Source organism: Xenopus laevis, chromosome 5L (assembly GCF_017654675.1).
Source record: "Xenopus laevis strain J_2021 chromosome 5L, Xenopus_laevis_v10.1, whole genome shotgun sequence".
NCBI lineage: Eukaryota > Metazoa > Chordata > Amphibia > Anura > Pipidae > Xenopus > Xenopus laevis.
Genome location: NC_054379.1, coordinates 3,400,717 through 3,423,269, shown reverse-complemented (window position 1 = coordinate 3,423,269; position 22,553 = coordinate 3,400,717). Strand labels below are relative to the sequence as shown.

The window sequence follows — 22,553 nt, the reverse complement described above, 5'->3', positions numbered from 1 at the left end:
ACTAGGGGGAGTGCGGCAATTTTTAAAGGATTTAACGTAAAAAAAACAAAGCAGATTTTGAAGATTGATAGCCAAGTACAAAGTGGGTAAGGAGATCAAAGACTTAAGAGGAAGGGATTTATAAGGGCAAGTCCCAGCGCTGACATTTCCTAGAAAAGCCTGAACACTGGAACAGGTGCCGCACCATAAACAGAGCAGCGTTCCACTGAGAGACTCACGCTCATGCTAAATACTCCGAGGCACGGACAGAATGTGGAGAGAGTTATATTGTAAACGTTTGGGTATCAGAATACTTACCAACCACCTGCCGTTGTTAGAAGGATGATAAAAAGAAGTGATGCTATTGAACAGTCCTGTTAAATGCTTCTGGACAGTTTTACTTGGTCCACCCTTAAGAAAATAAGAAAAAATACATTTGTACAAAGGCTGCCATTGATATCGATCGTTCCTACATGTTGTGCGCAGAGATTCTGCAATGTCCAGTTATCAGTAGGAACACTAAGCAGAGTCTGGAGCATCCACAAAATACTTAAAGCAAAACTAAAGCAGAAAGATAAAAGAAGTAGGGTAGAAATGATACACATTACAAGCGCCGACCAGAGCCCACTGAGCATGTGCAGTGTCATCGACACGTGACTACAAAGATCCAAGATGGCAAGCTTCTGGGGACAAATTTGAAGGCCAGGATTATTACTCTGCTGTCATAATAAGTACAGCATTTATAGCAGGGATCCCCAACCTTTTGAACCTGTGAGCAACATTCAGAAGTAAAAGGAGTTGGGGAGCAACACAGGCATGAAAAATGTTCTTGGGGTGCCAAATAAGTGCTGTGATTGGCCATTTAGTAGCCCCTATGTGGATTGTCAACCTACATTGAGGTTCTGTTTGGCAGTGCACCTGGTTTTTATACAAATAAAACTTGCATCCAAGCCTGGAATTCAAAAATAATCACCTGCTTTGAGGCCACTGGGAGCAACATCCAAGGGGTTGGAGAGAAACATGTTACTCACGAGCTACTGGTTGGGGATCACTGATTTCTAGTTATATTCAAGTTTAGGCTTTGGTTTTGCTGTAACCATATTGTGTTATCATTACTTTCTACTGGAGATCTGCAGCAAACACGCAGAACTGGGTTTCTGGTCTGTGGTTATATTCCACCAGCACTCACCATCAAGGCAGTTATCCAGATCACCGCATGGCCGATGTCATAAGCATTGGCCAGTTGTCTTGGGACTAACACTTGATTGCTCCCAACTGGAAGATTTAAGCTCCGCAGGATTCTGGTAAAGATCTGGAAAGAAAAACAGTAAAACACAAATATGAAATCTGTAACTACTACATGCATTGCTCATCAAGATGCCGTGGACAAGCAAGAAGCCCTATATTCAATTACATTTTTGTTTCTGGAAACCTAGTTCTATTAGTGGGGAAATAATGACTAAAGGTATGGTTCTGATCATCTGCTACACTGCTGGTGAACTGGGATTCGGAAAGACGACCCCTCTTACATTTCACTTAATATAATATACATGTGGCTGTGGTTTAATCAGCTGGTTTAAATATAGAATGTCATCTCAGCATGATAAAGCTATTTTCCTTGAATAACACCAGCAGCTACCCTTGACCCCTTTAGTGAAATGGAAATGACTTGCTCTTTTCATACAAGGATCTGATTCTAAATCCATGCCCATTGCAAGTCTTCCGCACTGTGGCAAAGTGATGCTTCATGGGCAACTACAATTAGAGGGGGGCCATAAACTATAAACCTGTAGAATGGAACTAAATCAGCAGCTCAGCCTGTGTCACTGGAACACGTCAACAAAGACATGAACCTCAGGCTGATCTAAATGGGACCAGAAAACAAAGGTTTCTGGACATAAAAGTCAGATTTTCAGCTTAATTAAAATAAAACTATTCCAGAAGGAGGTTCTATTAACGGGATAAAATTCTCTTACCTTTGGTACATACGGATCCCAGTCAATGTACCCAATGTTGTCATTTGCCAGTCTAGCGAAAAGATTCACCAAATGCTGGGGAGGGAACAAATGAAGAATTTAAACCATTTAAAGTCAATTTAAACCATTTAAATTTAAGTCAATTTAAACCAGCACTGGAGATAAAAGTCCATCACTACAAACCAACGTCTACAGGCATGGGATCCATTATCCAGAAACTCATTTCCCATAATGCCCTCCTGATATAACTGCATTTTTGACCAGTTAGCTTTTTGCCTTCTAATAATAAAACAGTTCCTTGGACGGTAAAACACTTTAAATTGTGTGAAGATAATTTGTAAACATAACAGCAATTGAAAGCACTAGTTTTGGTGCTCTGGTCCTGCTCCATATCTGTTGGTCACTTCTGCTACATTGTTATTGGAGTCAGAGCCACACAGACACAGGTCTCCATAATAAATGACATCAACAAATAACTTTACAACCGTTGACATTTTTCAAGGAATGTATTTTGGAAAGTTGCTCGGAATCACATTTTTCCCAATATGCAAAAAATGTGTGACTTCTCTGCACAACCGCAGGCCAATGTATTCTGGATTCTATTTCCAAAGTAATAGATTGTAAACAGAGAAAACTAGTCTCCCCCAGGTACTGCTGCTTCCCTCCATATATAATAAAAGACATACATTTGAGCAGGTGCACTAACCCATAACATGTGTTGTAAATACAATGAAATGTCTGTATATTAGGTGCAGCAACAATACAGACATCTTCCTTAAGGTCTGGGGGGACCCCTGCTAATTATAGGTGGGGTCCAGTAACCTCTAGTTCCACAACTGAGTGTAAAGCTGGAAGCACACATCATCATCCACCTTTTAACCAAAACATTAAATAAACGACTTACCCCTTCCCATTGTGGAAGATTCTGAACTGAAACCCAGAGAGTCAAGAATTCATCAAACCAAAGCCTGGAGATGGAATGAGGAAGAGCAGAACATGTCACAAGTATTCCAGAAAGGGTGCCTGTCATTTTGGCTGTGTGCGCTTCTTAATAAACCGTGCGTGCAAAAAAGTCTCAGCAAGTGGCAATGATATGTGAGCAGCCGTTTGCTTTGTGCACTAATGTCAAGAATAAAATGTGTCCATTATTAGCCACATTAAATACCTTGTTTTACCCAAGATAGAGACTTCAGCATTGAATACAAAGTGACAAATAATTCATATCAGAGTCCGACACATATTTAAGTGTTTTTTAAAGGAGAATTCAACCCTTTCAGCGCTAAAATCCCTCCCCCTCCCATGTATTGCCCCCCCCCCGACCTACCCCCCCCCCCCCCGGGCAAATACTACTGACCTCGTGCGCCAAAAGTCACGAAGCTTCCGAAAAAAGAAATCGCAAACTTCTTGACTTTCTGGCGCATGTGCAGAAGATCCTTACCGGTAAAATCCCTCTACTGCGCATGCGCCACCAAATGCCGGCGAATACAGGAAGAAGATCGCACGTGCGAACATGGCTGCCGTGAACTCAACAGGAGAGGAACTGTACAGAGGGGTCAGTAACAAGTTAGGGGCATTTGCCCGGGGGGAGGAGGGGCAACACAGGGAAAGGGGAGGGATTTTAGCGTCAAAGGGGTTGAATTCTCCTTAAAGGCTATAAAAATGAAGTAAGGTGCAAAAATGAGTGCAAAGAGCTGTATTCTTTACCCATTCCCAGGTGCACCTGGAAGCTTGACTTATTGGGGTCGTGCCTCACTCTGTGTGTAACTTTGCATGTGTTTGGGGCAGGAGACACATGGGCAGCCCCTTCAGGAAGTCCAAAATAGGGAGTGTCTGAGATGTGACGCCTTCTAAGATGCAAGTTGTGTGTGTTTAGGGCCTATGGGGTGCGTTTAGAATTGTATCACTTTCACCCACATCACTGGTAAATAAGCCTCAATGTACTTTGTCTAAGGACAAATGAAACTCAAAAACAAATTGCTTTCTGACCTTACTAAATAAATGTATTCTGTATATTGCCATATAATCCTATATTTGTTATTTGTTTCAATGTTTTAAGTAGTCATGACTTTCTATTCACTCTTAGAAAGTGGTTCAGCCGCTACACACAATTAACACAAGAAAAACAAACTTGGCAAAATGTATTCAAAAATGCAAAATTTGCCCTGGTCTAGTAACCCATAGCAACCAACCAGTCCCCGGCAATATAGATTCCAGTGACTCTGCCCAGCACCTCAAGCAGGTCCCCCTCTAATACACTGGCCCCCACATTTTCAGATGTGCTCACCTAAAACCTTTGCAGTGAAGGTCTGGGGGCAGGGAGGTAGGCAAAAATAATTCAAGATAACTAATGGCCTTCTGCATTGTTACATCAAAAGGACACATTAAAGGCAGCCATTCTTGTAGCATTTCTGCTGTTGCATCGTCTGGAAAATAACTAGAAGGAATAAAAAGGAAAGTAATTATTGTAACAGCCCAGAAATACAAATCAGTTTAGATTAAAGGTGGCCATAGACGCGAAGATCCTATTGTACGAATCGAGGATGCGTGCGATTTTCGGACTGTGTGTGGAGAGTCCCGACATTTTTCGTCCGGCGGAGATCGGTCGTTTGGTCGAACGGACAGGTTTGATTTTGTCCCAACCGATCCCACCGGAGCCCATTGTGCTCTCATCGTAATCCGATTGTTCGGCCATAGGGCGGATCTTTTAGTCTATGGCCACCTTAAAGGGGAAGGAAACCTAGTTGGTGCAAAAACCCTCCCCCCCTCCTGTGTGTTGCCCCCCCTCTCTCCTCCCCCCCTGGCCTACCTGTCCCGCTGGGCAAATGCCCCTAACTTGTTACTTACCCTTCTGCGCAGGTCCAGTCCAGGGAGTTCACAGACGACATCTTCTTCCACGCGATCTTCTTCCTGCTTTGACCGGCGCAGTAGATCCGTACTGGCGAAATGCTCCTACTGCGCATGCGCCAAAACGCCGTTCAAAGCAGGAAGAAGATCGCGTGGAAGAAGATGTCGTCTGTGAACTCCCTGGACTGGACCTGCGCAGAAGGGTAAGTAACAAGTTAGGGGCATTTGCCCAGCGGGACGGGTAGGCCAGGGGGGAGGAGGGAGGGGGGCAACACATGGGAGGGGGGAGGGTTTTTGCGCTGACTAGGTTTCCTTCTCCTTTAAGGTTCCTACAGCCCCCCGCCCCCAACTGCCCATGTGCGTGGCCATCTTTATTTATCACATTATTTATTAGTCCTTCCACATACAGGAATTCGACTTACGGTCTACAGGCTTTCACTAGAGTTTTCAGGACGCCCTCGACAGAACTGAAAGAAAAAAGGAAGAAAAAATGATTTTATTTTACACACAAAGTACACGGGCCGATGTTAATGCCGTTAGATCCTTGTGAGCGTGCCGCACATCACAGCCATTCTGGATCACATTTTGTTAATTATGTCAATAATAATAATAATAATAATAATAATAATAATAATAAAACTGCCATATTTCATACACACACAGTTATGTTTGGTGCAGCTTGGGAAGCAACAGGTAAACTTGCAGACCCATCCAGAAGCCTCTTTATAGTGCGAAAAGTCACATAAATCAGTGCGAAAACTCACATAAGTCACATAAGTCACTTAACGGAGCCTCGTTTTTGCCAATTAAAGGGGCCGCAGAACTCAGTCTATTTATTAACACACACCAACCCCCTGCTGTAACATCAGTGAGGTTTCAAAGCTGTGGAGTCGGAAGCAATTTTGGGTATCTGGAGTCGCAAAAAATCGACCGACTCCTAATAAGTTTAAATAGAAGCAGTGAAAATAATGAAATCAGATGTAAGAGATTCTATGAAGGCAAATATGGCAGAAGCAACTGTGTAAGAACAATAATTGAGTTCATTTTGGATTGTATTTAACAGCTATTCTACAGCTATATGGCAGCTTCCATTCATATATAGACCTTCTTTTAGGTTTAGAATCACCAAAGGATACGATTTATATGTTTCAGCTTTGGCAGTGATACATTACCCTGTATGTTGTCTACTTAACTTCTTTCTATCAACATGGAAAATACATTTGTATATTAAAAGAACAGTAATAGTGAAAAAATTAAAGCTTTTTAAAGAAATTAACATATGATATACTGTTAGCATTCACTGGTAAAAGCTGTGTGTTTGCACAAGTTACTGTACAAATAACAGATAAATCACCATTGTAATGGACAGAGCTTATCTGTTATGTGCTGTGTAACCTGTGTCTTTTTTTCCAGCTTGAAGAACAGCCCCCATGGCTACACAGCAGCTTGTTTATATAAACTATAGTAGTACTTATCTGTTATCTACTGTGTATCCTGTGCTTGAATGGCTGCCCCCATGGCTACACAGCAGCTTGTTCATATAAACTATACTAGTACTTATCAGTTATCTACTGTGTATCCTGTGCTTGAATGGCTGCCCCCATGGCTACACAGCAGCTTGTTCATATAAACTATACTAGTACTTATCAGTTATCTACTGTGTATCCTGTGCTTGATTTGCTGCCCCCATGGCTACACAGCAGCTTGTTTATATAAACTATACTAGTACTTATCAGTTATCTACTGTGTATCCTGTGCTTGAATGGCTGCCCCCATGGCTACACAGCAGCTTGTTTATATAAACTATAGTAGTACTTATCTGTTATCTACTGTGTATCCTGTGCTTGAATGGCTGCCCCCATGGCTACACAGCAGCTTGTTTATATAAACTATAGTAGTACTTATCTGTTATCTACTGTGTATCCTGTGCTTGAATGGCTGCCCCCATGGCTACACAGCAGCTTGTTTATATAAACTATAGTAGTACTTATCTGTTATCTACTGTGTATCCTGTGCTTGAATGGCTGCCCCCATGGCTACACAGCAGCTTGTTTATATAAACTATAGTAGTACTTATCTGTTATCTACTGTGTATCCTGTGCTTGAATGGCTGCCCCCATGGCTACACAGCAGCTTGTTTATATAAACTATAGTAGTACTTTTGAAGCAAACACACTAGTTTTACCAGTGCAGAGGAACAGTACATTGTATTTTAATTACATTGATACACTTTCAGTTTTTAGTGTTACGGTTCCTTTAAAAACAGAGACGTGGGAGGTGCCATATTATGAGGAGTCGGAGTCAAAGGATTTATGTAGCGACTCCACAGCCCTGTAAGATTTGTCAGGTTTTATTTGAACAAAGATGCCTGGAATTTCTTTTCTAGATTTGAAATTAGATGACATACAAGGGCAAGTTAATTAATGCTGGAATTCTCAGAAGTGTAGCCACATTGGATATATATCTTATACTGTGTTATTGGTAACAGGTATGGGACCTGTTATCCAGAATGCTTGGGACCTGAGGTTTTCCAGATAACGGATCTTCCCGTAATTTGGATCTTCATACCTTAAGTCTACTAGAAAATCATATAAACATGAAATAAAGCCAATAGGCTGGTTTTGCCTCCAATAAGGATTAATTATATCTTAGTTGGGATCAAGTACAAGCTGCTGTTTTATTATTACACAGAAAAAGGAAATATGTCTTTAAAATTTGGTTTATTCTAAAATAAGTCTATGCCTTTCCAGCATTCTGAGCTTTCTGGATAATGGGTTTGTGGATAACGGAGGCCATACCTGTATACACAGTACTGTATATTTGTACAGTAACAGGACATCAATGTAATAAATAGTAAAGATAAAGTGGCACTTGCGAAGAGACAAAGGAGAGAGGAGGTCCCTGTAGAGTCCTGAAATCCGAACCCACATTTTAACCTGATTGGACCTGCTACCCGACCCGCTAGTACCTTATCCGCAACCCGCTGACCAGCAAGAATCAGGAAGTGCTGTCATTGTAAACTGGAAGTGACATCATCGGAAGCAGGCGTGATCAGGAAAAAAAGGAGCAAAAATCACTTTTGAGAAGACCTGCGGCCCGACCTGCGTCTATACCCACACCCGCAACCCGCAGGGTACCGCAGGTTTTTGTGGGTAACCCGTGGGTAGGGGAGGATTTTCAGGTGTGGGTATAGTTGCGGGTCTCATCTAAATTTCTTATCTTATATAATGTCTATATTTTACTCCTTTTTAAGTTTTACAAAATGGGTTTCTGTCCCCACCCACTTTTGATGATGTCACTTCCGGTTTGCAGCAACATCACTTCCTGTTTGATGGTGGTTGCGGATCAAATTGGGTCAGGGGCTGCAGGTTTGGGTCCGGGTCTTAGAAATTGGTTCGGCGCAGGACTGTAGCTCGGGGAGAGGGCACATACGGTAGGTGCTTTGTCACTGGAAAACAATTTTATGCAGTGAAACAACTCGTTGGTTCTGGTCGTATTTTCATTCGTCGCCCCCTTAAGTGCCAGTTTGTTATATGGAGCCAATGAGAGGGCTAAGCTTTGGGCAAAGTCAATATTTACTGAACTCTATGGGAGACATTCCATTAACCCAAAACTGTCTGGATAATGAGTTTCTGGATAATGGAGTTGCACATATGAAAAAAAAAAAAGATGAAGGAATAAATAATCCTGAGCCTACAGTTTCTGTGTGATACACACGTAGCAACACTTGTTCTCCGCAGGACATCACACACAGCACAACAATCCAATTTTCTACCGACTGATGAAAAATCAGTTCGCATGCTTTCCATTCCATGCCGCCATTTTTATCTAAGAGAAATAGATGCCCTTTCCAAAACACACGGATTATTTCATATTAGCAATACAAATGGCCGGTTCTGCTCTGCAGCAAGTTGTGCCCAAAACAACACAAAGTGAAACACACAAGCCGAGATAATGATAGAAAATACTGACAGACTCCCGAACGCACAGAAGCAGCTTGTTAATGTCACACGGGCCGACCCCGACCCTGTTTCACCAAAGTTAAGTGGCTGGAAATACTGGTCACATTCTATTTACTTTTATTCTTACGGTTTTAGCGGAGCATAGACCTGCAGCTTTGGACTGGGGACCAGAGTTCCATTGAAAGTAGAGATGCACCGAATCCAGGATTCATTCAGGATTCATTCAGGATTCTGCCTTTTTCAGCAGGATTCAGATTCGGCCGAATCCTTCTGCCCAGCCGAACAGAATGGAAATCCTAATTTGCATATGCAAATTAGGATTCGGTTTTGTATTTGGCCCAATCTTTCGCAAAGGTTTCGGGGGTTCGGCCAAATCCGAAATAGTGGATTCAGTGCATCCCTAATTGAAAGTAAACCTTAAAGGAGAAGTAAAGGCTAAAAGTAAGTGAGGTTTATCAGAAAGATCTATATAAATACACCAGTAACCCCTCAAAGTAATGTTGCTCTGAGTCCTCTGTCAAAAGAAACATCACATTTCTTTCCTTCTATTGTGTACTCATGGGCTTCTGAATCAGACTAAAGGTGGCCATACACGGATAGATCCGCTCGTTTGGCGATGTTGCCAAACGAGCGGATCTCCCTCCGATATGCCCACCTTGAGGTGGGCAATATCGGGCTGATCCGATCGTGGGCCCTAGGGCCCAACGATCGGATCCTAGTGTTCGCCAAACGGGCGGTCGGATCCCGGGACCGCATCAACGAACAGATGCGGCCGCGATCCGACGGGATTTTTAATCCCATCCGATCGAGATCTGGCCGACTTTCGGCCAGATCTCGATCGGGGAAGCCCGTCGGGGGCCCCCATACACGGGCCAATAAGCTGCCGACTTGGTCTGTCGGCAGCTTTTATCGGCCCGTGTATGGCCACCTTAACTGTTTTCAGCTTAAAGGAAATGTCAAGCCGTTTTTGACTTTTACCATGCCTGTGTAGCCTACTTTAGCCCCAATCGAACTGCATTATTTTCACTTGGAAAAACGCTCTACCTTCCCTGCACCGATGCATTGTTTGCCTCCCTGCGCCTTCATTAACCCAGCGGCCATTTTTTCATGCTTGCGCTCTATTAGCAATGCGCATGTGCCAATACTTTGACTCCTTCTGACTTGCTAACTTGCTAATAACTTACATACAGTAGTTATCCTGGTTGGCAGTGTAATAGTTAATGTCTCCGCTCTCTTGCTCTGCTCCCTGCAGTCAGCACGAAGAAATATGTGCTAGAAGCGGGGGGGGGGAGCAGAGAGCTAAAGCTTGGCAGAATACAGTGACTAGCAACCGCCAATGCTATTTTTTGATTGGCGGAATGAAGACACAGAGGTCACTTATGATGCGGCTGGATGGCTTTGCCAAGGCCGATTCAACTAAACTGCGCATGTGCTAGATTAGTTTAGACAAGTGCGCATGTGCGTCTCGCCAAACTACAGCTCGCATTCTGAAGGGAGGGGGGAGAGAGGCAGATAGTGCAGGACAGCAGCAGGCAGCCAAAATCAACAGAGCTGCTAAACGGATCACTTTTCAAGGGCTGCAATACTAGGTATGTAAAACATGTAACAAGGCATATCGCTTATAAGATTTTTGTTGTAGGAGTTGACATGTCCTTTAAACCTCCAGGGCTAGGGCTTGAGCATGCTCAGTTTGTTCCTCTCTCCCTCTCTGCTGTAATCTGAGCCCAGAGCTATGAGTGAGCAGGGAGAGACTCAGGCAGGAAGTGATGTCACTGCAAGCTAATATGGCAGCTGCTATCCTAAACAAACAGAGAGCTTCTAGAGCTGATTACTCAGGTATGGTAAAGCATTCTGCAGAATAAATATAGTGTTATAGCTTGCACTATTGTGGCTAATTGGCAATAAACTGCTTCGGTAGCTTTCCTTCTCCTTTAAGGCTACAGGGCTGTATTGCACCTGTGTCTAGGGTGGCAGCTTTAGGGGGTGGCCCTCGGGTGTCTATTTAATGGATCTTTTTTTTTTTTCCTAAGAAAAATTAAAAAATGTCCCCAGCCGCGATGAAAGACGTTCTATTCAAATCAGACGGCAGAGCTGGGGGCAGGTTGTTGGCGGAAGTGACATCAGAGCAGAGGCGGTGCCTAGGGTAGGGCCAGTCCTAAACACTGGTGATGTCATACAATGATATTCTTGACAATCCAGGGCTTCTTACTTTGTACAACAAAGATTTCTTTCCTATTTCAGCAAAATAATAGGCAATGGTGTAATGTGAGCCCCCCACCCCTACACCCAATCAGCAACGTGGTGCAAAGTGGAATCTACAAAAGGGTCTGGGAGGGGAATTACCATCACTAATAATGGGTTTGCCCATGAGTCTGGCCTCAACCCGGGGTCAACAAGGGATGAACTGGAACAGCAAGTGCAAACTGGGCCTGATCAACCCGTATCTGTACATAACCTCACTGATGAATTTGGGGCTGAACTGATGAAAATCACGTTAAATTAATCGACCAATGTAGCCTCTTTTGTGTTCTAACCATGAAGAATTCGATTCTGGTTTCACTAAAGTTTGATGAGCGTGAGACAGAACTGTACATATAGATTAGTGATGCATGGAAGCCACGATTTTGGATTCGGCCGAACCCTGAATCCTTTGTGAAAGATTTGGCTGAATACCGAACCAAATCCGAATCCTAATTTGCATATGCAAATTAGGGATGGGAAGGGGAAAACTTTTTTTACTTCTCTGTATTGTGACAAAAAGTCATGAGATTTCCCTTCCTGCCCCTAATTTGTATATGCATTTGGATTCGGTTCAGCCGGCCAGAAGGATTCGGCCGAATCCAAATCCTGCTGAAAAAGGCCGAATCCCAAACTCAACACTCTGGGCTGCCCATCACAATCTACACAATCTGTTTACAGAAAGGATTTTAGAAAGTTCTAGCAATAAAAAACGGAAGGAATCCTGATGTGCCGATCTGTAGGGGGAGACCCAGGAAAGCCATAAAGTGACAGTTGCTGCCGCCCCTCCTGAAGACACTGGCACAGACATGTAACATGACAGTCAGTAATTCACATTGGAGGCACCAGGGAAAGTTGAGAAGCCTATGGGCAAAATATTCCTATAGAAACAACAGTAACTGGCGCAGAAGCTAAGTGCTGGGATAAACAGTGTTCTATGTGATATAAACATAACCCCGGAGTTACACAGCGACCATTAACACACAATCGACTTTAAGTTCAATTTTAATATGTTAAAGAATGGCCGATTCTAGTCTAGTCTTTTCAATTGGTCTTCATTATTTTTTTTTTTTTTTTATAGTTTTTGAACATTTTGCCTTCCTCTTCGGACTCTTTCCAGCTTTCAAATGAGGGGGTCACTGACCCCATTGAAAAAACAAATGCTCTGTAAGGCTACAAATGTATCGTTATTGCTACTTTTTATTCCTCATCTTTCTATTCAGGCCTCTCCTATTCCAGTCTCTTATTCAAATCAGTGCATGGTTGCTAGGGTTATGTGGAACCTAGCAACCACATGACTGAAATTACAGCTGCTGAATAAAAGCTAAATAAGTCAAAAAACACAAATAATAAAAAATGAAAGCCAATTGCAAATTGTCTCGGAATATCCCTCTCTACATCCTACTAACAGTTAATTTAAAGGTGAACAACCCCCTTAATAATCATGGATATTATACCATATAACTCCTCAAATATTAAATAAAAAAGCACAACAAAATGTATATTTTAAAATAAAAGTAGGGGGCAGTCCATATTAGGATGTTGCTCATTTCTCATGAGAATGTCAAGTGTCAGCAGATGGGACAGGGGGTTATGAGCCCCTATTAAAGGAGAAGGAAAGGCTAAAAGTAAGTAAGTTTTATCAGAAAGGTCTATATTAATACACCAGTAACCCCTCAAAGTAATGCTGCTCTGAGTCCTCTGTCAAACAGCACATTTCTTTCCTTCTATTGTGTACTCATGGGCTTTTGTATCAGACTAACTGTTTTCAGCTTATACCTCCAGGGCTAGGGCTTGAGCATGCTCAGTTTGCTTCTCTCCCTCCCTGCTGTAATCTGAGCCCAGAGCTATGAGGGAGCAGGGAGAGACTCAGGCAGGAAGTGATGTCACACCAAGCTAATATAGTCCAAAAGTAGAATTTCCGCACCTCCTCTCCTTTCCTGTGATATTCCTGCTTAGTGGTGCAGAGCTCCCTAGATGGTCAGCACACGTCAATCATATCAGTAACAGCAAAATGGAAGAGAGTCGCACAACACCATAATTATTGCAGGTGGGGAGCTTACCCCTTTTATTATTTACCACCCATGTATCAACGTTTCAGGGGGTTTTCACCCTCCCTTCATCAGGATGATACACGGGTGGTAAAGAATAAAAGGGGTAAACTCCCCACCTGCAATAATTATGGTGTGCGACTCTCTTCCATATTGCTGTTATTTACACCAAGCTAATATGGCAGCTGCTATCCTAAACAAACAGAGAGCTTCTAGAGTTGATTACTCAGATATGGTAAAGCATTCGGCAGAATAAATATAGTCTTATAGCTTATATTGTGACTAATCTATTGGCAATAAACTTCCTCTGTATCTTTCCTTTTCCTTTAAGCCAATGTGCATAAACATAGTCATTTTTTGAAGCCAAAATAAGCGATTCTCTATACTTTATGTGAGAGTTAAATTGGGATCATCCCTACATATATACATATGCACATATATATATATATATGTATATATGTGTATGTATATGTGTATGTATATGTGTATGTATATATGTATGTGTATGTATATGTGTATGTATATGTGTATGTATATGTGTATATGTGTATATGTATATGTGTATATGTGTATGTATATGTGTATATGTGTATATGTGTATATATATATATATATATATATATATATATATATATATATATATATATATATATATATATATATACACACAGGCATGTTTTCTCTTTGTGGAAATCTGATCTTGGAATGTTCTTTACAGGTATTTCCTAATCTCCACCAATACAGGTGCGGCATTAATAAAATGTTGGGTGGCAATCAATAGAAGTGGTGCAAATTAGTGGATTAGGAGTGTGGAGACATGCGGAACAAAGCATGGAGCCCAGAGCACATAAGAGAACACGGAGGTCCTTACCACCTATGTAAAACATTAAGTACAATGGTTTTAGTGGAAGACAAGCCTGATCGGGAACTGAATGGGGGGATGGAAACAAAAGGCACAAATCATGAAATGAGAAAATCGAGAGACAAACAATATAACAGATGGACGTATGAAGCTAAATATACACCGGGTACATTTTAGAACATTTTCCGCCAATTACTTTGTTCTCTGAGACAATTCCCAATGATCTCATGGGAAAACTCTTGGGACATCTGTAGCGACAGCATCCCCTCTGCCCCTAATTCCCTAATGGGGCTCCACGTTTCCCCTCCATGGTCCGCTCCCCTCCATTCTCCCATCAAACTCTAAAAGCCAAATCTTATTTCAGCGTACAAGTTTCGGGTCAAGGTTAGGGGCACTGATAACTAGGGATGCACCAAATCCAGGATTCGGTTCGGGATTTGGCCGATTCTGGGATTCAGCCTAATCCCAAATAGTGGATTCGTTGCATCCCTACTGATAACTGATGGATAATACCTGGAGGGGGCGGAAAAGCCGAGTCCTCAGTGCCACTTGCCAATGGCTGGTAGAACGCAGGTCTGGAATGTGGCCCACAAATGAGCAAGGCAGGCTGGCAGCTGAGCAGCAACAAACATAACTGGTGACTCCAACTGCCACATCAGCTTTGCTAAAGCTTTTCCTGCCCAGACTCACGGACCTTCTTAGCCAGATATAACCTGGGAACAACATGGTGTACTAACTTAATTACAAAACATATATGCTTGGTCATAATTTGCACCAAAATGGGCCAAAATCTGAAAAAGTAAAGCCACATTCTCAGTTCAGCCTTCTGTGTAATGAGCTGCTCCTTATCTCAAAGCCTAACAAAGTCTACAGTTGGGGGAAGGGAGGCGCTTGCCTATACCAAGCTCGACTTCAGTTGAACAAAGTGCCCTGTGTTTTTACAACAGCAAACAGATATTTCTTTTAAATAATGTGGTGAAAATGAATACCAAGTCCCATTTATTGTGTCTCTTAGTCTCTTAAAAAAGAATAATATAAAATACTGTTCATACAGAGCAAAAGCCATGGAAACACAACATAGTCCAAAAAAGAAATAATAAATAAATGCATTTCCAACTGAATAATCTCTTTTTATTTGATAGAACATGCACTTTGCATAGAGGCGTCAGTATCAAAGGAAGAACATTTCAAATACTGATTTAGAGACTCTTTCAAGCTTGTATTGTATTGTATTGTATTACATTGCATTGCATTGCTTCTAAAACAGTTACAATAAGAACTGCTGTGGGCCATGTAACATTAGACTCCACCAACACAACACCTAGACCAGCGCCTTTACTAATTCTGCCCTATTTGGAAACACATTTGTTCATATGATACAGTTGATATTATCTAGAGCTGAAGGAACAAGTCAATCAGGATTGAAAACATACTGATCCCAGATCTTACAGGGGTACACTCCACCAAGAACAGGTATAACAAACCCTACCTAGGGGTGCTACTATCTATTCCAATGACCACTGCAGTGTTTCACTCGAATAAAAAAGTTGATACACCCAAGAACCACTGCATTGGGTTTCACGCCTGCACCCAGGCCAACACAGCACAAGGAAGGGCCCGATTCTCAGCCTAAAGTTAGGGGCCACACGGGAGCTGAAAACTGCGAGCTGCCTGATTTCTGCCCTACAGCGGGCACTAACGTCCTTTCTTTTCTGCACTCAGAAATATTGAATCGGAAGCGATGTGAACAGATTTCGGCTCAAAATGCAGAGACCTGCGGTTCTTTGCTGAAATCGCCTGAATGCCCCTGATGAAGTATCAAGCATACGAAACCGGTTGGGCTATGAATTGCAGAATAAAATACTATTTTATGCAAAAAAAAAAAAACCATTAAGCCTTATGAATATTCCTTATACAAGTGTGCAAAACTGATCCGAAACTAAGCACCATCTAAAGTTTGGAACAGTAGCGTCTACTACGAGAATCGGAGACCATACCGGAAGCACTGCAGAGGCCCGCCAGCCATGTAGGAAGGACCGTAAGCAGCGAATCCACCTCTGGGAACCGCTTCAGTGTAACTACCAGAATATACGTGTGCGATACACAAGTCAGCGTTCCGGTAAGAACAAAGAGTCTGACGGTACTTTACTATAATGCGATTCAAATTGCAGGGAGCGCGGCAAGAATAGGACAGATTGTGGAAGAGAACATCTTGTTGAACAGTACCGCTCCTGTGAGTAGTTCCAACCCTGCACAAAACCAAGTTAATACACTATATATAGCGTATACGGCTTTTTTCTAATTAGCGCACTGAACCCGCCTTATATTAACATTACACTCGAACTAGTGGCTCCACTTTTATATTGGTGCTGCTTGTTTGAATTTGACACAGCGCAGAGTTTCCCCTACCCAACAGATCCACCGCGTCTGTTTATACCGCTTCCGTTCAATACTTCTGAGTGCGGAAAAGAGAGGACGCGACTGCCCACAGTAGGGCAGAAATCAGACTGCGGATTGCGTTTTTTTCGTCCCCCGTGTGACCTTAGCCTAAATCTATGAAGTCCTCCAGCATTCCACATGGTAGCACAGATATGGGATCTATTATTTGGAAACTCGCTGTCTAAAAAGCTCAGAAATGCATCACTTGCCAAAGAGTCACTCGTTAATTGTTACAAAGGAAACAATAACGGGGCATATTTATCAAACAATGAAACCAGAATTGAGCCGCTCAATGGCAAATGGCCCTATTGTGTGAGTTCACCCCTTTTCTTGCACATTATAACACCTAAACCTGACACGCCAATCAATGGCCACCACAATAACGACACCATTAAAAGATGATTTTCATTTACGGTATTTCCCAAACGCACCGCTGGTGATGCATCCCATTGGCATGTATTATAGCAAAGAAAATGATGGCAGCTAAATATACCGGAATCCTGTATAAATGCCAAGGGCAGCAGAATGTGTGTAATTCCTCATGCACAATCTCTTCACTTGCATCCGTAGCAAATAATTGTGAATGTAAAGCAATGTGCTCCTATGCACAGCTATACATTAACAGAAAAGAAACTCGAATACAAAGAATGCAGTGTTTCAAGTTAGTAAATGTATATTCTGTACTTTATTTTGCATATCCAGGACACAAAATAAAGAAAGAGCAGGCGGAGTTCAGTGCAATCAGGAGAACTTCGGGCTAATGCCATCGACTTACTTGGGAAACCAGTTGAGTCCGAGGTGTTCGGTTTTAGAATATAATATTCTCTCCAGCATTTCGTACAATGGTCTCCAGGGCAACTGTAAGTCTTCTCTAGAGAGAAGTTCTTTTTTCCTGTAAATGCAGAAACGATACGGTCAGCCTGACTTTGATAGAATAATCACATAAATGATCAGAGACTTCAAGTTATAATAATACAGTGCCTGTCTAATAATATATATTATGTGCATTCATGTAACGTCAGCTGGTGATACTCGCTCATTACACTCATGCATGCTATGTAGGGATGCACCAAAACCACTATTTTGGATTCAGCTGAACCCCTGAATCCTTTGTGAAAGATTCGGCCGAATACCCAAACCCTAATTTGCAAATGCAAATCAGAGAGCCGAGCGAGCGGCTCAAAAATATTTTACTGTCTTTTTTGTGACGAAAAGTCACAATTTTAAGCATTTGGTTCGGCCAGGCACAAAGATTCGGTTGATCTGAATCCTGCTGAAAAGGCCCAAATCCTGGCCAAATACCGAACTGAACCCTGGCCAAATACCGAACTGAACCCTGGCCAAATACCGAACTGAACCCTGGCCAAATACCGAACTGAACCCTGGCCAAATACAGAACTGAACCCTGGCCAAATACAGAATTGAACCCTGGCCAAATACAGAATTGAACCCTGGCCAAATACAGAATTGAACCCTGGCCAAATACAGAATTGAACCCTGGCCAAATACAGAATTGAAACCTGGCCAAATACAGAATTGAACCCTGGCCAAATACAGAATTGAACCCTGGCCAAATACAGAATTGAACCCTGGCCAAATACAGAATTGAACCCTGGCCAAATACCGAACTGAACCCTGACCAAATACCGAATTGAGTCCTGGCTTTGGTGCATCCCTAATGCTATTGAACATGGGAGCGCACACAGCGGGAGCTCCCCCCAACCAGAGTTAAAGTGACTGGTGCCCTTTACCTGCAACATCGCCGCCTAGTGGCTGTACATTTATGTTGCTGAATAAACCTTTGATAAGACACAGGAACTGATGTAAATACAACTATACAATGAACGACTAAATAACATCTCAGTGAATGCAAAACATTGTTTTCCTTTTATTTTAAAAGGATAAATAAAACAAAGAGCCACTTATAAACATGAATACTGATGCTCTTATTGTAGAACATGAACATTAGGTACAGGGCTCTGATTACACCATGAATTTTATTCCCGGAGATTTTTCATCAACGTTTTCTTGTAGATTTGCAGAGTGAACTTGCTGAATGTGAATGTTACAGTGACCCACTGGACAGACAGAACCAGTACTTACTTTAAAAGGCTTATTAACAAGCGTGCGAATCCTTGCATCATACTAATTTCCAGTTTGGGGATTGTCACCAACTCGTACAGCAACTTGACAAAAAGAACATGATCTTCTTTACTGAATTTTCTGCCATATAATCGAATATACCTGCGGAAAAACACACACAAAAAACAGTTTGTGAAAATCACAAGGTATAAAAGTGTCATTTTCCATTTCCGTTGCAATTCTCACCACTTCGGCCATGGACGCCATGAGGAATTAGAGAGTGTGCTGCAAAGTGAGCTCAAGCTAAAGCTGTAATCCTCATTAGGGTTTCCCATACGATGTATTATACACACAGCACAGGCCTCACTCAACACTTTCAGTTGGGAGCCTCTCGGGTTAAACGGGAGCCTCTCGGGTTAAACGGGAGCCTCTCGGGTTAAACGGGAGCCTCTCGGGTTAAACGGGAGCCTCTCGGGTTAAACGGGAGCCTCTCGGGTTAAACGGGAGCCTCTCGGGTTAAACGGGAGCCTCTCGGGTTAAACGGGAGCCTCTCGGGTTAAACGGGAGCCTCCCGGGTTAAACGGGAGCCTCCCGGGTTAAACGGGAGCCTCTCGGGTTAAACGGGAGCCTCTCGGGTTAAACGGGAGCCTCTCGGGTTAAACGGGAGCCTCTCGGTTAAACGGGAGCCACTCGGTTAAACGGGAGCCTCTGCTATTAAAGCACATCCTCAGGGATCAGAAACAGAACCATGCATCTGAAACCTGACCAATTGCAAATCGTTCCATGCATCGTGGTGACTTGGACGTTGCACACAGCACCCCAGCAGGGCCCTGTTCACTAGTGTAGCTCCCACATTTCTTGTGCTTTCTTCCACTGCAGCAATTCATCATAATTGGGACTGTGTCTGTTTATGCAAAGGATCCTCTTTAAAGGGGTTGTTCACCCTTAAATTAACTGTTAGTATGATGTACAGAGGGATATTATGAGACAATTTCCAATTGGTTTTCATTTTTTATTATTTGTGGTTTTTCAGTTATTTAGCTTTTTATTCAGCAGCTCTCCAGTTTGCAATTGCAGCCATCTGGTTGCTAGGGTCCAAATTCCCCTAGCAACCATGCATTGATTCCAATAAGAAACTGGAATATGAATAGGAGAGGCCTGAATAGAAAGATGAGGAATAAAAAGTAACAATAACAATACATTTGTAGCCTTACAGAGAGAAGAATATCACTCTCTACATCATACTAACGGGTAAATTTACTAAGCGGCAAAAATTTGCCAGAAACGGCTTCGCAGGCATCGCAACACTTCGCCAGGCAAAAATTCGCTCATTTACTAAGATGCAAAGTGTCGTCCAGTGCGCCGAACGCTAGCGACTTTTACTTCGGCAATTAAAGCGAAGATGCGCTAGCGTTCATTTCTGCTTAACGCAACTTTGTTAGAGGTCTTCGCTCAGGCTAATTTACATACGGCGGGAAATGATAAAGTTGAATGGACGTACATGTTGCAGCAAATACATTACATTACACAAGTCCAGGGAACCTTAATAAAGACAATAGAGTTGTTATATTGCCCTACACATGAGCCCACTGTATAGTTTATGTGCCATATGTTAGGAAATGTAGGGGGGAACCAGGTTACCAAAAAAAATGTTAAGGACTTTTGGAGCTGGAGAAGACAAGTCTGGCCAAAGAGATAACGTTCAGTAAAATCTGCATCTTAGTAAATTTGCGGAGTAATGTCCATGCGCCAGAGCGAAAATTCGCCTGGCGATAAGAGTGTGAATGAGCACTAGCGTCTGTCTGTTACTCTAGCGAAATTACGCCTGCGTCCGTTAATAAATCGGTGAAGTGCTTGTAAGCAGTTGCGCTGGTGAATCGTCGCCATCGTTAGTCACTTCGCACTTTAGTAAATCTGCCCTTAAAAGTTCATATAAAGCTGAACAACCCCTTTAAGGCAGCCATACATTCCTGTGTAGTTAAAGGGAATTCTCAGCGCAGATACAGTAAATACAGGAGGTCTGGGGCCGGACCTTTAGTGCACTACTCGCATTTTATTATTTGCAGAGTGACGATCGCATGAAAACAGTCTACACTAGCGCACTCGTTTTGGCTTGTCAGATAATGTGGTTTCTGGGAGTAGGTGAAATATTGCAGAAAATGACGTTTCTAGTGACAATGGCTTTTGGCAGATACTGATGGTCTGTTTGTGGCAGGTAACTGGGCCCGTCAGACTATTACAATGAACATGTCACAAACCAGCCCGTCTCACACTCTTTATATTGCCCCGGGAATAATCACCCACCACTGGGCCTGAAAGTCAATCTTTAGGTGGCCATACACGGCCGATAAAAGCTTCTTGGCCTGTGTATGGGGCCCTCCGATGGGCTTCCCCAATCGTTATCTGGCCAAAAGTTGGGCAGATGTCGATCGGCTGGAATAAAAATCCCGTTGGATCGCGGCCGCATTTGTTCGTTGATGCGGTCCCGCGATCCAACCGCCCGTTAGCCATCGTTAGGATCCGATCGTTGGGGAGAGATCGCAACATCAAAACATCGCCAAACGAGCGGATCTCTCCGTGTATGGCCACATTAACACTGGGGTTTATCTTCCAATCATTACAAAGAAAGACATATTTACAAAATCTGAATCTGACAAAAACATAAGGTTTTCTGCAGTCACGTATGACACAAAACTCACAGACAGCTTGTTTGGCTGCACAGTTGTGAGTCTGGGCTCTGCTTATATATACACACACTTGTGTAATTGCCCCTACATGCTTATCTATATATATATATATATACACTTGTGTAATTGGCACATACTGGGCAACAAACCCTGGCATTTATATTTAGTAACTTTTAGCCACGTGCCTAACTAACATTTTGAGTCAATTTTTACAAATGTAACAAAACAAAGGCTTTGCAGTAGAATGATCTATATACTAGGGATGCACTGAATCCACTATTTGGGATGTGGTCGAATCCCTGAATCCTTCATGAAAAAATCAGCCGAATACCGAACCAAAGCCTAATTTACATATGTAAATTATAGGTGGGAAAGGAAAAAGTGGAAAAATAATATTTTTCTTCCTTGTTTTGAGACGAAAAGTCACGTGATTTCCCTTCCCACACCTTATTTACATATGCAAATTAGGATTCTGCTCAACCACACACACAAGGATTCAGGGCATCCCTACTATAAACTACTTCTAAATTCATCTACTTTTGCAAAGTACACAGCCTGATGATTTTCTGGAGTTAACTAACTCTTCAGGTAGGACTAGACTGGTGTTTTCAACGCGCTGCGCAAAAATGCAGGCGTCAAATTGGATGCGCCGGAAATAAGGTAAGTGAATGTATTGTCAGATGGTGTCGCTGCGTTGATCTGACGCAACTGACGAATGCAGACGCAGCGACACCATCCGACAATATATTCACTTACCGGCGCATCCAATTCAATGGCAGCATTTTTGCGCAGCTCGTTGGATGGCACAGAAAACATCCGTGTAGTATTTCTGCGCTTGCAATCAAATGCGTGTTTATTTTTGGTGCAGTGCATATAAAAGTCAAAAGTCTACAGTTAGACCTCCATAAAACTCCATTATCGCATGCTTGGGGGACACAGGCTTTCCAAACTAGTTTACATTTTTGGTGCAAACATTTCTCTATATTATGAAAATTTGGTTTTTTGGGAGTATTGAGATTCATCTTGCTACAGAAGCACCTGTGTCCAGAAAAAAATATATTTTTTTTTCCTAGAAAAACCCCACCAGATACAGTGCAAAAAACCTATGCGGCACTTTACGGGTTCCATGCGACAGAGCAGTAATGCAAATAAAGCAGAGGAATATGTAGGACAAACATAAAACATATTGGGAATTCTGCTCCTGACTGTACATAAAGCAGGAGGATTAGTGGAAACACAAGGCAGGGGCTGAGTTACTACCTTTTTTGGTGAAGCAACTGTCGGAGGAGAACATGAAGATTAGGGGTGAGAGCGCTCACATATACACAGTAACGGCTGCAGGAGTCGCAACACTCCATTTTATACAATGCGCCGACAATTGCGTCAGCACAGCAACACCCCGGCATTGGGAATGCACCCGAAACCCCCAGAAA

At 42.5% G+C, this 22,553-nt stretch overlaps 1 protein-coding gene across 2 annotated transcripts in view; it reads right to left on the bottom strand.

Moving 5' to 3' along the window:
• psme4.L (proteasome activator subunit 4 L homeolog) overlaps window positions 1–22,553 on the bottom strand; it is an 88,498-nt gene that overhangs the window by 53,735 nt on the left and 12,210 nt on the right. The window contains exons 2-10 of one of the 2 annotated variants that reach the window (XM_041562147.1): window positions 18,455–18,595; window positions 17,127–17,243; window positions 13,922–13,978; window positions 5,222–5,266; window positions 4,240–4,389; window positions 2,860–2,923; window positions 1,956–2,030; window positions 1,169–1,291; window positions 298–390 (exon numbers count right to left, since the gene is read on the bottom strand). In XM_041562147.1, the coding sequence (XP_041418081.1) occupies window positions 298–390; window positions 1,169–1,291; window positions 1,956–2,030; window positions 2,860–2,923; window positions 4,240–4,389; window positions 5,222–5,266; window positions 13,922–13,978; window positions 17,127–17,243; window positions 18,455–18,595 (865 nt within the window). 2 annotated transcript variants of the gene reach the window in all.